This window comes from Poromitra crassiceps, assembly GCF_964638095.1.
Source record: "Poromitra crassiceps genome assembly, chromosome: 28".
NCBI classification, from domain to species: domain Eukaryota; kingdom Metazoa; phylum Chordata; class Actinopteri; order Beryciformes; family Melamphaidae; genus Poromitra; species Poromitra crassiceps.
Window position 1 is genome coordinate 12,317,836 of NC_139651.1, and position 18,100 is coordinate 12,335,935.

The following is an 18,100-nucleotide window of genomic DNA, read 5'->3' on the forward strand; positions in this document are numbered from 1 at the left end:
TCTGCTGCCATTTCTGCCTCAATAGCCCAGTAAACATTAAAGCACTCATGGTATAACAGTGCATTTTCCTAACTTGCCCAAGTTATTAAAGTGCACTCAAAGAGGAAATGGAAATACGTTGGAGTCTGGCGGAAAACCAAAATATTTCCCCCACGAGTTGATTTCAAAAGTTTTGCATATCTACGAAAGCCGCCACCTGCCCCCCCCCCCCAAAAGGCAAGATATGTTCTTTCACTTGGCATTTTTGTTTGCAATTTGATTCAAGGTTCCCCAGCAGCCCCCCCCCCAACCCAACCCAACTGCATTCAGTTAAACATAACATTAAAACAAACCGGGTGGCGCTACCACATTACATCCTCCGCCCACTCTTCCCCCCTTATTCTTCCACTCCCTCGTAAATCAATCACACTCGTCTTCTAGATCCATGTCGTCGTCGGAGAACTCGATCGACGGTCTGCTGTCCCGCACCCCCACCACCACCTCGTCCTCTTCGTCCGTTTCCCCAGGGGGGCCTGTGAGGGAGCGAGAGCAGTGTTCAAGAACAGATTGCGATTGTGCAGCCACAGAACGCCAAGCGCTTCAAAACGTTGAGTGATCTATACCGGAGTGCCAAGAGGGGCTGGTAGCTTTGAAGCCATGTTTACTGAGGAGCTGGAAGCGGATGTGGGCAGAGTTTTCCAAAATCTTCACAGCTCATTAAGCATTACAAATCACCCAAGTGTAGCATTATTCACCTCATGTCGAAGAGACCGTCTGGCTTGAGAGACTAACAGGAAGTGGAAATACAATCAGAAGTTCCGATTGTATTTACACTTCCTGTGACTCTTAAACCTAGTCCGACTCATAATGTGAGTCAGACTAGGTTTGACCAGGTGAGTCAGACTAGTTTGAGCAGGTAAAACAGTCGGCGTTTCGAACAGGAAGTCGTGATACAATGGGTCAAGTGGGCGGGGCTACATAAGGTAAATAGGTTTTCTTTAATGTCAGAAAGCCAGTCGGTCCTCATAAAAGACACTTTAATGATCTAGGAAATACATGCCTATGAACGTATAAATAAACCACACTTTAAGCGATAAGACATTTTGGGAGACGAGCCATTGAGTGGCTGTCAAATGCACGGACCGATTCAGAAGCCGTGATATCTACAAAGTTGATTTTGTTCATTCGTCCTCCAAAACCCACTTTAAAATGTCTTAGATAAGTCTTTCAACAAATGCATACACAGTGCGCATGGGAGAGAAGGGATTGAGCAACATACTTTCATCAATACTTTGATCGTGGTTGACCATGTGCTCGTGGAGAGTTCTCGTCAGGTTGAAAAACTGAGCGAGAGAAGAAGGGGAGAACGTTTCAAATTTCTATCACATCCGAGATCACTTCCATCCAACACATTCACACAGCATATCTTGAGATTGCCAAAGTTTGGAAAAATGTCTTTCTTCGGTGAATAACTTGTTTTCCCATCAAATCAGTATTGATTCAGTTGGCTGTGGTGCATCATGTAAGGCAGTGGTTCCCAAACTTTTTAAAGTCATGTACCCCCTGGAGCATTCAACCTCCTGTCGTGTACCCCCTAAACCTCCACAGACGGGCAACTCTCATATGATGTTAAATATGAAGACATGACAGTGTTTTTAACAATTTTGCTGTTTATTCAGCCTCATAAAAAGTCCTCTCATAACACAGGGATGCAAACAAATTCGCTTTTCTTTTTCGGGCTCGGATTCACCATCACTTTGACCAGAGCAATCGCCCGTGTTGACACTACTAGCTGCGAGGCTAGCACCGCTAACGGTACTGTTTGCTCACTAAACAAAACTGTATAGTGTGTGGCGGGTCATATGTGTGGGTTTAACTTTGCCGGAGGGGGGGAGAGGGGGGGTCAGATTTATTTTGGCGTACCCCCTGTAGTACCTCCACGTACCCTTAGGGGTATGCGTACCCCAGTTTGGGAACCACTGATGTAAGGCATGTAAGACATGTAAGAGTAGTCATACAATATCAGTACTCTGCTGCTGCTTTATAGGCATGCTTGATAAATTCAATTAAGAGGATGGTTGAATTAGCAAAATGTCAAAATCCAGTGCAGCATTCTAATAAATATTCACATAATCCCAATGAACAATTGTTTTTCAGCAATTAAAGATCCCTCATCATTCATATGAAACTAACATAATTCAGCACCTTGAACTTGTATGCGTGTGTGCGTGTGTGTGTGTGCTCACCCCGGCTTCATTGGCTGCTCCCAGGACATCAGAGAACCTCTGCTCACACAGATGCAGCAGCACCACTAGATAGAGCCCGCTGCTGACAAACTCGTACTCCGACTGAGAACAGCAAGAAACAACAGCAAGAGTTCAGACATGAAGATGCACTCTACAGCACTCGAGCTCTTTGCTGGTTTGTATATTCAATATTTTAGATACAATTGTAACCTCCTACTAGGACGTGATCTTAAGATTTTAAACACGCCAATTCTTATTTCAATTAAAAAAATTAAATTAAAAAGGGTGACTCACTTGCACGTGCGTCCTGTATAATTCATTCACATCAAAGTTGACTATGTTCAGATGCAGCTTCTCCTTGCAGAGTTCACATGTGGTGATGGCCTCCAGCTCTGTGCCTGAACGGATGGGTGGGGAGGGAAAGAAGAACACGTGAGGTTGGGGGGGAGGGGAGGAGACACTTGGAGACCACACCGTTGGGAGATAATCAGCTAAAAACAAAGACATTCTGAGACAGCTTTCTGTCGCTATGCGTCTGGTTGCGTTTTACCTGAGCTGATTTTGGAGAGAAGCCACTTCTTGATGCATTCCTCGTGGACGTACTGCAGACTGCCGGTGCAGCTGCACGGCTCAATCAGAGGGTTGGATACCAGCTCCTCTCCCATCTGGCAGATACGGCACAGGTCCCCTTCTTCCTCGTCAGACTCCTCCAGCATGAGGCTACAGCAGGGGAAGAGGGACATTTTATTCTTACTACGACTTTGATACAGTCGAGTAGCCATTCTTTATACACCTCCATTTTGTGAAGCTATTCCACCATCTTGCTTGTACCTATACATTTGAACATTTGTTCCAAGAGGACTTGGAACAAACGCAACACGCATGAGAAATCAAAACGTCACACCTCTCCTTGATCTTGCGCAGCCTCTCGGGATCCCTGGAGGGGAGTGGCTTCTCCTTCTCCCGGCCCTCTGGTTGGCTCTCGACGCCGGCCCTCGGGTCCTCGACGACCAGTGTGTTTTCATACAACCGGACTCGGGGGCGTGCCAAAAACACACTCCCTTCGCTCCTGAAGGTGCCTTGCACGCGTCTCACCAGGAGAGGGCTCACGCCCCTGTCGCCGCCGCCGCCGGAGACCCCCACGCCGACCGCTCCCACCGCTTCCCCGCCGTCGTCTTCGTCCTCCTCGTCCTCGGAGGCTTTACGCTCGGGTTCGGGCCACCGTAGGAGATTGTAGCGGTCCTCCGCGGCCGAGTGCGCGCTCTCGTCCCGCCCCTCTCTTCTGTGGCGTGAGAAGAGGGGAGGGCAGCGGTTACGCAGGGAGGAGGACAGCCAGGAGGGGGCGCCGCTGCTTCCGTTACTACCGTTACTACCGTTACTACCGTTACTACCGCTGCTGCTGGAGCCGGGCTCCCTCCAGGCGTTCAAGCCGGAGCGGGCCGGGCCGACGCGTGGACGGCTCTCGCTGTTGCGAGCGGTTTCCTGGATAGGGGAGAGGTCCAGTCTGCGAGCGGTTTCCTGGATAGGGGAGAGGTCCAGTCTGCGGCGCCTGAGGAAGGCGAAGTCCAGGCTTCTGGTGTCGGGTGTGAGAGTCCGGGTTCCTTCCTCGCCGTCCACAGCCTCTCCGCCCGTCGGCGGACTGTCGTCGGTCGACTCGAAGGAGGGAGTGCTGGAAGAACTGCTGGAGGAGGAGGAGTCTTGGCTGGAGCGCCGCGAGAAGAGGCGGGCCAAAAGGCGCCGAGTGGAGCGCCGGCCGTCCGGCCCGGCGACCTCGGGGACCGGCCTCGGTGCGGGGGGCACGGGGGCGGCCGGGGAGGGAGGGGCCGGCTCGGGGCTGGTTTCCTGTCTGGCGGCGGGAGGAGGGTTGTACCAGTAAGAGATGTGCGACGCGGAGGAGGATAGGACCGAGACCGAGTCAGGGTTGGCCGTCGTCTGCTCCGCGGACGAGTGGTTTGAGGCGCTGGCGACGGAGCGGGCCGTGGTTCTGGTGCTGAGGTCGCGGGTCGACGCCGGAGTCGAGGGAGAAGACCAGTAGGAGGAGGAGGAGAGGTCACGGGTCGAGGCCGGAGTCGAAGGAGAAGACCAGTAGGATGAGGAGGAGGAGAGATGCCGACTCTGGGAGCTTTCTCTAGCAGTGGTGGAGGAGGAAGGGGTGGAGTACACCGTCTCTTTGGGCCGTGCTCCCTGCGCATAGGTGGAGGTTACCCTGTCTGGCTGATCTAAAAATCAGAGAAGAGAACGGCAGTGTGTGAAAGACTGGTTTATATGGAACAGCAGATTCAAGCATGTTGTAATGGTGCGCGTGAACATCGTAGCGTATCCCTACACAAAGACGAGGACAATCCAGAGGTCCGGATCCTGCTTTCCCCCAAACCGGAGAGAGCGGAGTCGCACCTCGTCTCCATCCCCCTCCTGGAGAACAGCGAGGAAGATGATGAGGTGGACGATGATGATGATATAGAGGATGGTCGAGAGAGCAAGCGGCTTGCAAGCGGCGTGTTTTCACCTGTACCTGTTAGAAAAGAGATTCCAAAAGGACAACCTTATTAGAGCTTTATCACAGCTTTGGTGGCTGAATTTTCAAATTAGTAGTGGTTTCATATTAGCAAAAAATATGCAGCATTGCTCCACATCACAATTCAGTTCTTAGTAGTTAGAGAGGCACAGTCACAATAATAAGGTATTTTGAGTATCTCACACAGGCTTCATACAGACATTACAAAATTTAATTCAAGGAATTTCAAGAACTTTTTCAAGTACTATTTTTTCTTTAGGACTTTACACAAAGCAAATAATAAAATTTTCAAATATGAATTTGTCCCAAAGCGGGCATCAAATTTGGATTATATATTACAAATTGTGTCTTTTAACAAGTCAATTCCCATGCCATCTGGCTGAATCTTTCAGGAAGTGTAAAGGGCACCCCTGCGGGGCCTAACAGCCGGATCTTTTAATTTGATAATTAGGGCCAAGATAACCCTCATAGCCCCAATTAACTAATGGTTGCCCTAATTACTTAACGATGTGATGTTACTCGAGCTATGACATCATCACTGATGACATCACTCACTAATGACATCATCATTGAGTGCTCGAGTGACATCACCAATTCTATACATGAGTGATTTATGATGAACTTGAGTGTGTCCCGTCCCGTGGCTTTGGAGACCCCTGTGTTCCAGTTCCAGACCAGGGTGTGTGTAACTCAACGGGTCCACTAGTAATATTGAGTTTGCGCGGTGCTAAAAAGGGTGTCTACAGGTATAAACAAGTTAAAGTCCCTGGAAACCAAAATCCACAAAAACCTTCCAACTATTAAATTTAGGGTCTTATGTGAGTAATTGTGTGCCTCAGAAAGTAGGAGACATTAATTTCAACCCAAAGCCCCAAAATCGGCACTTTTCTACAAGGTCTGGATTTCCACTTCCTCATTGAAGAGAGTGGTGCGTGCGGTGCTACAATGAATGATCTTATATCACGTCATAAGATTTAATCGAATCATACACCGTAGCGCTGTGCACTGCCCACACAGTCCGCGGGAGAAAAGACAGTCTAAAATCTAATTGATTCTCATGACTTTTGTCATGACTGTCAAACCTAAATTTATATACAGTACTTTGCTACGTTCATCATCATCAAACTTTAATCAAAATCTAAGACGTGACAGACAGCGGTATGTGGTTAATTTGAAATTCATTTTAAGCAGAATTCAAGCACTTCAAGGACCTTGTGCGAACCCTGCTCACATATGTACATGTATATATACACCCTGCTCACATATGTACATGTATATATACACCGTGCTCACATATGTACATGTACATATACACCCTGCTCACATATGTACATGTATATATACACACACACCAATCATGCAACCTCTTCAACAAGACAATATTTCATAACCAGATTGCGACACAAGCCACCTTGTTGAAATGCACACAATCCAGGCTGCGGCCTGCACAGGAGTACGCACAAGCTACGGTATTGAATCTCTCGGCAGCGTCTCACGTCTCAATGCTAAGTACTTACTTTTTGGACTGTATTGGCCCAGATAGCGATATTGGTGCGTCCCTAAGAAAACAACATGGGCAACGTGAAATACATGAAATGTGAACAAGCCTCGCTCATCTTATAACCTCGAAAAGCCCGACGCCATCTACCTGTGCCACTGCCAAGCCCACTGCTGGAGTAGGTGGATCCTGTAAGCGAGGTGGACGCCGTCCTCAGGTAGGCCGCTCTGTTGCTGCACGACAGTTTGGCCCTTTTAGAATCTCCATCGTCGCTGGCGTTCACCAGTCCCGAGTACGTCCCCAACCTCCTCTCAGAATCACTCTGGAAAAACACCCCCCAAAACGGTGATCAAAAAGAAGTCCCCAACTGAGGCCTGACAGTTCACTAAACTTATTTCTTAAACTATTATTAACTACATTTTCAAATACAAAGAAATATACTTTACAGTAGGTGCCTGCCGTAAACACATAGCACAGAACATCCTCCGTACCAGTTGGCTCCTGCTGCTGAGAGGGCGTTCAGTCCAGGACCGGTCGTAGGATGATGTGGAGGAGGAGGCGGGCGAAGATGGCAGCTTCCAGCTGGGGGAGCGAAAGTCAGAGCTGCTGTAGTCTCTGGGCGAGCTCAGGCGACGAGAAGTCTAAGACACACAGGGGGGTGGTCAGTATTCTTGAATGGACACATTCAAGAATATCATGGACTGTTGTGATGTCATTATTCAGTTTTAGTCTGTGAAAGAGCTGTTACACACCTAAAAAAAAAACTTTAAAATCAGGTGCGTAGGATAACCTGATGAAGGTCTAGCACCGAAACGTTGTTTCCCTATTTATCTTCTAATAAAGAGTTTACCAGTAAGGTCAGTGTCATGCGGGATTTTCTCTACTTCTAGTTTATTATTCAGTTTTAACCATGAATATTTTGCTCTTTTTTCTCATTAGGGTAAATACTGTACATTTATTTCGAGATTTTGGTCAATTTCTTTGTGCTTTTATGGTTATTCGCTTAGTCACTCACTTCTACACTAGCTTCTACACTGCTGCCACTTTTCTTGAAATAGCTAAATCTTGCTCAGCTCACTGCCATAACAGCTCTGGCTAACATTACAATGCTAACTTTAGCTGCATGGTAGGTACAAGTAGCCAACTAACGTGCTATGCAAACTATGCCTATAATAACTAACGGCTTTTCATTTTCACATGTTTGAAAAGGGGATCGATGCTCTACTACTAATGACCGCCATGAATTTTTTTCTTCAAAAAAAATCGGAGGCCCCCTCAGTTTCAATGGGCATGATGCTTGCGTGTGTGTGTCTGTGTGTGTGTAGAGCCCTTTTCCCACATGCGCTTTGTACCGCAAAATGACCGGTACGTGGTCTAATGCCTGCATGTGAGAAAGGCACCGTGCCGGTATAAGCGCGACCCCGTCGTCGCGGAGATTTCACCACTTTCTAGCCTGTCAGAAGAGCGGTATGCGCTTTAGCGGATACTAGTGAGAAACGGGTGCATTCATTTTCCGCGACACTCTCATGGGCGATGTGTACACACGTTGCTTAATGTTCCAGCGGGCATAATCTAATAATTCGCGCACATTAAAGCAAACTGGCGAAATGATCTTGTGATAATAACAGCAGTAGCCTATGTCAGCTTCATGTGTGGGTGTGCTGTGCTGATTTTCCCCTCTCCTCTCTGCTCGCTCTCTGGCCACAGTCCGTCCTCCTCCTTAAGTCACAGCCCGACAGGGACTAAGCAAATGCACGAAGCGAAAGTGGAAGTATTTTGCTTACGTTGCCGACAGCCAAGGCAAGCCCGGACACATCAAATGAAGGAAGCCAGTCTGTAAAGTGCTTCAACGCGATGCAGGTGAACGGATAAACAAGCAAACTTATTTCACCATTCGGAGTTTTGCCGACACGTCACTCCCCACCCGCTCTGCAGTGCCGCCCCCCCCCCCCCCCCCCCTACAGGCAATTTCGCTGATAGATTCCCACATGCCAGAGGAGAGGTGTGAAGGGAAATGTCCGATATTGACTTGCAGGTAATTTTCCGGTACGCATGTGGGAAAACGGCTTATGTGAAAAGAATGCGCCTTATACTCGGACCAATACGGTAGTCACAGCACAGGGTGATAGCGCCAACTAGCTTGTTGTAGCTTTGCACCTAGCCTGTGGCTTTGCACCTAGCCTGGACTCTTCTGGAAAGAGCAGGAGCGAGCAGGCAGGGCAGAGGCCAAGCAGTAACTCTATCTTCCTATGGAGAGACTGGCTTTGACGAGCAGCGGGGCTAAAATACACCCGAGCGGCCAGGAATCTAGGCTGGCCTATTAAAAGCCTCACCAAAGTGGCTGCTGTTGGGGCACCACAGATAAAGTGGCTAGCTAGCTACCATGCTCCTGAGAGAAGTTAAGAGGAGCATTCCAGAGAGAACCCTCTAGCAAGTTCTTCTCCTAAGAGTTTCCTCAGGAGCATTCTGGAGAGAGAACACTCTAGCAAGTTATTTTCCTGAGGGAACTCGTAGGAAAAGAACTTGCTAGAGGGGTTCTCTCTCCAGGATGCTCTAGAAAGCTGTGTGGCACCGAGTCCAGCCGAATAAGTGCAAGTTTACTCTTGTTCGGTTTGGCTTGGGAAAAATGGTCTCTCCAACTCTCTGGTTTCTCCAACTTAAACAGACACTATTCCAGTATTCCAGTTGAGATATTCTGTATTCGGGTTAGACCTAAATAAATCAGACAAATACAAAAACTGAAAAAAAATAGCAAAAACACAAAACAAATCCTGAGAACCAAAAGATTACATCACTACTGTGACATAAGAATCCATAGGCAGCATTATAGATACACTACACTGTTATTTACACTACATATATATATATATATATATATATATATATATATATATATATAATAGAAAATATTGTGTGTTGTGCATACAGTCTGTGCGTTTGATAATGCCACATAGCCTTCAGTCATTTCAACCCTGTGGCTGGTTTGTGTTATCAGCCTACCTGGTGGTCTAGGTCTGGTTTGAGCGCCGACGAGGCCCTGGGGAAGTAGTCACTACCGGGCAACCTGTCCCTGCCGTACAACCTACTGGAGCCCAGGGAGGACGACGAGGATGAGGACAAGGACGAAGGGGACGTGTAGGTGGACCGCGAGGCGGACACAGAAAAAGGAAGTCTACGAGACCTGGAATCCATCATGGATTGGCTGTTGCAAGACAAAAGATGAGAGAAAAACAAAGAGATATTAGGTCATTACTACAGAACATGCATTGGGTAAAGTATTAACGGGAATTCACATTAACTCAATTAATTGACATGAGCTAGATTAAGTCGGTTAAGAGGTTCTAAATGTCGGTTTCGATACATTTTCGGTTAATTTTCACTTTTGTAACTGCTTGTACACAGATACATTCCTTCGCATTAAATATTGCCTATAAAACTCCAAGTAGCTCCCCATTTTTTCATTTAGCTGCTATTTTCACACGTGAGCCCTCAGGTGTGAAGGGAAATTCTGGGAAATAGCCAGTCTGGATCACAGGTAATTTCCCTGTCTGTATGTGTGAAAACAGCTTAAGAGAAGGGTGTTCAAAATGGACTAATAAACAAGGTGAGGATTTGAATCACAATATCTGTCACCCCCTACTAGATGTGCTAGCAGGAAGGAAGGCAACTTGCTCACACAAGCAGACATCTTGTATTCCCCACCAACAACAAGAAGGGGCATGTGGTAGTTTACACTTGGGTGGGTAGGCAAAAGGAGCTGGAATCTCTCAATCAGATAAGTGAAAGGTAGCAACACTGTGGGCTTGGTGGAGCGCTAGCTGCCAGCTAGCACGTCTGAGTTTGCTGATGCAGCACATGTGACTGTGTATATGCAGACAGTCAACCCTGCCAGCATTGCTGCCAACTGGACTTGGTATCAGGCCTCAGTGCCTGTGCTTGGGACTATGAACCCAGTCACTTGAACGTGACATTTCCAAGGAGCCCAGCAGTAACACCGACAGCCGAGTGTCTGAGCGAGCAAGACGTTACACGTGAGCGCAATCAAAGCTGCGCAGAGATAATTTATTACAAAGCTGCATTCCTAAATCTGCCATCACTGACTGTGGCACCAGTCCAGTAGACTTCACTGTGTGTGGGGGAATAAATACCGGCCAGACCTGTATCTTAGAAAGACACTCATTCATTTCTTTAACTCTGGAAAAAGACAACTCAAAATATGGGGGGAGGGGGCACCAAAACATAGTTTGCTTCAGGGCCACCCACGTGTTTTTGAGTGAGTATATTCAGATAATCTGAGTTAGAGTGCCTGGTGTAAACAAAGTCTCATATGTTGCAGTAGTATTTGTAGTTGTGTGAGAATGAGGCTATCCAGGAACAGAGAGCCCTCCAGGGTTTTTACCCTCTGTACTCACGGGTGCACAGTGCAGACCAGCTGTTTTGCCAACAGCTCCAATATTTAATCTGTAGACACTTCAACCATGTCGGGTGTTTATGGACCAACTGCCAAAAACCTATGCTAGTTGTAGTAATGGTAGTTTCCAGTTCATTTTTGTTAAGTGTCAGGGACAGGGTTCAACAATGTGAATTTTTGAAGGCCGACATATTTTTGGATTGTAATTTGAAACTGCGATTAGCTGATTTTTGTTGTTGTTCTATACTTCAATCACCCAAATAATAACATGTCATTTCATAAGTATATAGCAAGCATCCCGTGTTTTAGTGTTTGCATGGTGGAAAAGCCTGAGAAACACTAAAACTACATTAAAAGTCAGCAGATTGCCACTCCTGAAATCAAAACCTCACTGCAATATTAGGAGTGACCAACACTGACTGGCCAAAATTCAAGGCCAATATCAGTTACTTAGCCCCTTAGGCTTAGGCTTAGGCTTGTGTTGGCATGCGCACCCACTGGCAGAAACATAAATCGGCGCCTATGGTCACAAGCATTTCCCTACCAATATGGTGCTACAATACACACAGCTCATTGGCTGTTTGTGTCGTTGTTTGACTGTAATCACCTGTTAATTGATTACAATCACCTGTTATTTTCCTACCAAGATGGCCGCGTGGTGATGTAACAGAATACTAGCAATACTGTCCATCATTGGTAGCCTGATATCAGAATTGTCAACGCTCGGCTAACGTTTACTCCAAAGCAGCCAAGAGTGTGGCCGCTGGCGGATTCGAAGGTGTGGTCCACCGTGCACTACAGAGAACTACTCTTTACATTTCCAACTTGTATTTACGCCTTGAAATTGTATTGAAGTGTTGCATCATCAGTAATATGCCGGATTTACAAGTGAACCACGGGTAAATTAAGGATATGTTACGGTGTTCTGTCGATTTTTACTACCCGTCGAGAAATGCTACTTTGTGGTTCTGCGCGTGCGCAAAGCCGATTTTCCAAGTTTCATCGCCACGCCCATAATTTCTTGAAACCCTTCAGTCCACGCTGTTGTTAACGGTACAGTGAGTAACATCCTCAACATACATAAAATTGATAAATTGAGGGGTCTAAGTAGGCTGACATTCATCCTACAGTGGCAGTGAGTTGATTAGTAGTCAACATGAATGCATTAAGTGACGGGAGCATTATTTGATAGGATGTTACTGGACTATCAAATTATGCTACCCCTGAAATATTGATTAAAAATTGATAAAATGGGATGTTGAGTATTTGATCCATCAAAATACACTACCCATGACATAAATTTCATTACACTTTTTGAACATTATACAAGAAAGAGAAGAAAACACTTACTTTACGGCTTTATTTGATATAGCCTAAGGTAGAAAACCATTAAGTAGCATTTTTTGATAGGGTAGCGCGAATCGATAGACAGACCCTATCGGTCGTCTTCTGCGATATACATTTTTGTCAATAAGCAGGGCAAACTTTCCATGCCAGATTTCTCAATGGAGTTCGGTGTGGTGTTTTCCTCTTGCAACGGCACCTATCGGGGCGATTGGTCATCGAGCTAGCTAAAAGTTGAGATGTGTAGCGGACGGTACGGGTTAGAAACAGTTTGGACAACGTGTATCTTCCCAATTTAACGTCGCCATTTCCTGCTCTGAACTGTATTTCGTGTTTTGCACAACACCCCTTGAGTCTTGTTGGGCTAACGAAGTTATAACGCTAGCTAGAACCATGGCTAGAACAAGCGAAGCAAAGAAGGAACCAAGGAAAATAACGCCCATGATAGCTAACCGCTACTAGCTAATATTATTTAACGTTACTTCGCTGGCACGCTGACACCATAGAGAACAGTTGGCGCCAACGTTAGTTGTTTGGACGTATATCCAACAGTTTTCGAGGGTTGTCGACAGAGCAGCTAGCGTGTTAGCCGTTAGCTACTGCTGCGGTTGACAACTAACGCTAACGTTATCCGTACGATAACATTACGAAGTCTGGAAATGTGGCTAATTGACCCAGGTTGGTTTTCGGTTGACGCGATCGATTTCTTTACCAGTTGACACACCGCACATGTTATATTCACGACACGTAGCAGTGGTTAACATTAGCGGTAAGCCTCACCTTTGATTTCAATCTGTCTTGCGTTCAGGCATTGACGATGGCGTCTGTGTGTTGACAGAGAAGGTCATGTGATTTATAACGGTAGCTGACCAGGTGGGCGTGGCCGGGTGTGTAAACCACTCTGGTTCATAATCTCAACAACAAAGATGTGGCAAGAAATGCACCCCGACCCCGAGTAGAATAAACACAATGAGAAACAACAAAGAAAATGCCAGGCCAAAATAAACCGACAGAAAAAAAAGAAAGGTAAGGGAGGAGGGGGGAGACACAGTAAACATGTTTGTTATAAAGCAGCGCCTCTTGTGGCCTAAATAGCAAAAAAAAACTACGGTACTCAAATTTCCATGATGTGGGAGACTGGGGAGAATTCCATTCCACAGGGGTCATCCACCTTAACCAAACTACAAAGCTCTCAATGCAATAGCCAATAGGCTACAATGTGTTGGGTAAAACTGATCTGCTGGTGGCTTTAAGGAGTAATAGCCTATTATCTTCGCTGTTCTGGGGTTAATTAATTAGCCTATTCACCATTCCACTGCTGCATCAGTAATTCAATTAGCCTTTGATTGCTACATTGCTGAGGAAATCACTGAGCCTATAGAGAGAGAGCACAGCTCACAGTATCAGAAACAGATGAATAAACAATTTTTTTTTATTTTGCTGATCAATTTTAATGGGCATATTCTCCTCGAGAGACCAGTACCCATCAATTTTCTTAAACGGCCATGAAACATGTGAGGTGTGGGTAGCCTATAACATTTGAAACTTCCTTTGTTACTTCCATTTGACACCAAGATTCCAGTAGCCAAACAAGAGCCATCTGATCCACAGCTATGAACACAAACCCTCAACCAGTTGCAATTTCCTCTGTTTAGAAACACCATATTCTATCAGGTTGCAAAGTCGTCTCACGTGGTCAGACCCAATGTCTTACGTCAGCTATGGTTGGCAGATGATTTTGCCTCAACACAAACGAGGTATTAACAAAGGATTCAAACAAACAAGGGAAAACAACTGTAACTATTAAAAGTAATATAATCCAATAAATACTAATGAAATACAGAAAAGGAAATAACTATAACAAACTTGACACTTCAAATAATACGTCTGCAAATGGACAAACACCAAGGGAATGAGACAAAGGGCAGCCTGCTCCACTGCAGTCCGGGGTTCTTTATTGAGCCCGGTGTGACTGGCAGAGGCCCAAACAGGGCCCCAGGTGTGACTGTCAGAGGCCCAAACAGGGCCCCAGGTGAGGCTGTCAGAGGAGGACTGAGCTGGTGGGGGGATTTTGTACACTTGGTGTTTCTCAGATTTCACACAGCAGTTTTTCTTTAGCAAAACCAGTTAAGTAAAGTAAATACCTCATCCACCCCAAAGATATATTTTTGTTTGTTGCATAGTTCACATATTGATATTCCATTTAAATTGCCTGTTTGGCATTGAGTAGGCTTTGATAGTTTGACTTGCGGCAACGGTTGTGGACTGCAGAGTGCCAAAGTTGTCACTGTGGATTTTGCTCAGACTGTAGTTATCAATATCAGGGTACCAGAAAACTTAATGATCACCTTTTATTGCAGTGAGGTAAATTCTGCACTACATGTGACCACTAACAAACGGTAGATCAAGCTCCCTTTAAAGCCCTTAAAGAGCATGGTGCAGGTTGGAGACCACATTGCATTAATATGTGGAAGGGGTATATATAGCAATGGGATTTGGGGGATTTTTTTCTTTTTCAATCACACATAGCTGCATTTAGACTAGTTTTTGTAACCAGCAGGGGGCACTGGTCCATTTCATGGAACTCCCACTTGTGATGTCACAGGGATGCAAACTAGTCACCTTTTTAGGTGACAGTCACATTTTTCAGCCCAAAATATGAGGATTTCTGAGTAGTTTTATGTCTGCCCTGGTATCTGTCACCATTTTTCGCTCTCCATGACTTTGCATCACTGTCAGCCCCAGCAGAACATTCTCCTCTTGTGATGTCACTCCTGTTATGTCACACGCCTCATTTATGAACATCTGTCTTTTTGGAGTATTTTCACTGTAATCATGAGCCCAAAATGTAAATTCAGAATTTTCTTTAACCTGCACCATGCTCTTTAATTGCTATAAAAGTGTGTTGAGTATACTCAATACTTGATCATGATGGGATATACAGTACGCCACATTTCAAACTAAGTAAACTGCAATAAAAAAATAAGTTCTTGAAGGGAGGTCATTTTATTGGAAGAATGCAGACTGTACCTGATTTAAGCTGATGGATGTGTTTGGTAGGGTACCAGTGGGAAAGGAGAAACATTTGGTTTACATCTAGATATGAATGGGTTAGCATTGCAAGCCCAACCAGCCGTGCGGCAGTTCCCCAACATGAGAGGAGTGCCCAGGCTATCGACATTCAACAGATTCAAAGCGTCTTTGGTTCGGTTCTCAGACAAGTTATAAAAACACACATCACATATTTACAAAGCATTTACAGCAAAACACCAGTGCAAACACCAATTTCAGAATCCTTAAGAAAGCAGTAAAGAAGAATCATCTCCAAACTTCATTGTGCTTAAACGCAATAGGAACTGTTGCTCAATGACATTAAAGTGCATATTTGCTCAGTAGTTTGAGTGCATAGGAAAGACAGATACACATATACAAACGTATACATTCTCCAAACAGGTGTGCTTCAGATCTTAATGCTCAGACAAAGTCCTACACATCTTTAAAACTAATCAGCAGGACAAAAAAATTACTAAGATTTTACCTTTCATCAATTAAATTCTGACTACAACACCCATTGTTAGGTTGTAGGCTAAATGTAAAAAAAAAAAAAAAAAAAAAGTTCTTGCTAGAACAACAATGCACATACACACTATCCAGTGCTTTCCTTTGAAAACTCAAGGTTTTCTCAAGTAATAGTCTTTAAAGGCAGTCTGTGATATTTTTCATCCGTGACAAAGGTTCTTCTAATCGCTGCAAGAGTTAAAATGCATTTGTTTGGAACTCAAAACTTTGTGAGTTTGAAACACAACATTGTTGGCCTGAGTCTCTTTTAAAGGATGACGGTTGCATGGGTTTGGCTCTCTGATCACAGCCACACAAAACAGTGGAGTTTAGCCAGAATTAATGGATTCTACGGGCAATTGACATTTTGTATAATTCTTGAAATCAACTTAAAACTATTCCAACTCATGCTGAAGCAAAGGGCTTCACAGCATGGGGGGGGAAAGAGAGGGTATCCAACGATCCATCCCTTAAAATAATCTACCGTTAAATCTAGATCTAAAAGAACACAAATAAAACAAACTATGAAATGGGGCGAATTCTAACAATATTTACAGTCAGTTTTAGTAGAGACAATTCTAAAGATGGCCGGCTTGAGATTGAGAAACTCAAATAAATAAATAATAATAATAATACTAAACAAAAAAGCAGGCTGCATTTGCTGTTGCTGAACGCACTAAAATGCTGACAGGGCAGGCAGATACGGTAAGAACTTCCTGAGGCTTCCTGAGGACGTTCAGTCAGGCTCAATCAGCGTCTGTTATAATACTGGTGGAGCCGGCCTCGTCAAAGTTCCTCTGGTAGCGGATCCTGGAGGTGAAGTAGGCTCTTTTCTTCTTGTAGATGATGAAGGCGATGGCCAACAGGAGGGCGAGCAGGATGACCAGGAAGAAGCCCAGAGCCACCGGAGAGCCTCCAGAACCTGTGGAGCACATGGTTAGGGTCAGGATAAAACAAATTCGCTTTCCCCCTGCTTATCTTATGAAAGCATGAATACTCATCCCAAAAATAGTCACATTATCAATATCGAGGAGGGTGAGTGCATATGCATGCGTCTGTTTGCAAGATGAATAAATTTGAAAGATGAATAGATTTTAAAACTAATTTATTCCAGCTGCAAATAACATCAACAATGTTTTTCTTTCTTTTCCCCCTTTTTCTCCCAATTGCACTTAGCCAATTTCCTCTCTAAGCAGTCCCGGTCGCTGCTCCACCCTCCCCTGATCCACCCGATCTGGGAAGGGTGTGTAGACTCTCATATGCCTCCTCTAATATATGTGGTGTCACTAGCCGCTTCTTTTCATCTGACAGCGAGGAGATTCACAGGGGGTGACATAGCATGCGTGGGGCGAACACGTTATTGACCCCAGTTCCCCTCCCCGCTGTGGCGTTGAGGGGGTTTGTGCAGTCCTACTCACTTGCAGCAGCTTTGCAGACGACTCGACTCTGGCTAGCCTGGCAGCTGACGCGACTCCAGGTGCCTTTGTCCGTGGACACCATGACAGCGCAGGAAGGCTCCGACTTGGCTCCCGTGACAGCAGAATCCCCGCTCTTCCAGTTAGAGAAGGCCAGCGCTGAACCATCCAGCCAGGCTACAGGCGCACCTGGCAGAGACCGGAGGAGAGGTGATGAGAGAGGAGGGAAGCGGCAGAAAGAAGACAGATGAATGGACCATCACTACTCACACGATAAACACTTCACTGTGTGCATGTGTGTATACACAGTTGTCAGATGTGTCGGGTCAATATCACACTCAATGAGATGGTAACACCATCATAAGGGATGATACATTAATGGCTAAACCACGGAGACAAGAGTCTGGTCATGGGATACAAGCTAATTAAGATTACACTGTGTTGTCTTACTCAACAGACGTTTGTGTCTTTAGTCATGAGTTCTCAGATTAAAATCAAGAGAGGAATGCTCCGGTGGTTGTTTGCTCTCTGCCACCGGCTGAACACTGACGTAATTACTTGCAAGTTCTTTTTATTTCCTCCTTTTAAATTAATATGATCCAAGTCTTTACTGTCGACTAGCCTCTATATCAAAAAGGTGGCGTTTACCTTGAGTATCGAGGTCCATACCCAACCATACTCGACCGGTGATGAGAGGGTTATCAGACATGTACTTTGTCACAAAGTCATTCTCCTCTTTGGTATTTATAGTCAGCAGTTGAGCATCTGTCGGGGAAAAACAATAACAACAACTTTAGAAGCCATGCTACGTCTACTGAAATCCATCTAGCAACAATGGTCTACTACTACTACTACTACTGCTACTACTACTTCAGCAGCAGCGTAGCGGTCATATCAATATTTAGAGATGAAATAGGAAACATATCCAAAGACAATCACAACATTGCAAGTGCAAGTGCAGCCAATATGTACAATATATACACGAATAGGAGGAGTGTTAAGTAGGTAATAAATATGAATTTACAGTCCAAGTTAAATAGGCATTACATTAAATAGGAATTACAGTCCAAGCGGTGCTCGATGTAGAACAGAGCAGCTATAATACTTTAGTGTCCAGTCCAGCTGCTATAGCTG

At 45.3% G+C, this 18,100-nt stretch overlaps 2 protein-coding genes across 2 annotated transcripts in view; both read right to left on the reverse strand.

The window, feature by feature from the left end:
- Positions 1-310: 310 nt before the first annotated feature.
- On the reverse strand, positions 311-12,869 carry marchf7 (membrane-associated ring finger (C3HC4) 7). Its single transcript, XM_083662114.1, has 11 exons — positions 12,774-12,869; positions 9,239-9,440; positions 6,730-6,879; positions 6,389-6,560; positions 4,552-4,737; positions 3,130-4,444; positions 2,776-2,945; positions 2,520-2,623; positions 2,226-2,327; positions 1,259-1,322; positions 311-512 (listed from the first exon to the last, which is right to left on the reverse strand). Exons 2-11 carry the CDS (start codon positions 9,431-9,433, stop codon positions 400-402), a joined length of 2,571 nt encoding a protein of 856 aa, XP_083518240.1. The 5' UTR covers positions 9,434-9,440; positions 12,774-12,869; the 3' UTR covers positions 311-399.
- Positions 12,870-14,917: 2,048 nt separating this feature from the next.
- ly75 (lymphocyte antigen 75) overlaps positions 14,918-18,100 on the reverse strand; it is a 40,293-nt gene continuing 37,110 nt past the window's right edge. The window contains exons 33-35 of the mRNA XM_083662301.1: positions 17,615-17,731; positions 16,970-17,155; positions 14,918-16,473 (exon numbers count right to left, since the gene is read on the reverse strand). Coding sequence (XP_083518427.1) covers positions 16,298-16,473; positions 16,970-17,155; positions 17,615-17,731 — 479 coding nt within the window. The 3' untranslated portion in view covers positions 14,918-16,297. The remainder of the gene's footprint in view (positions 16,474-16,969; positions 17,156-17,614; positions 17,732-18,100) is intronic.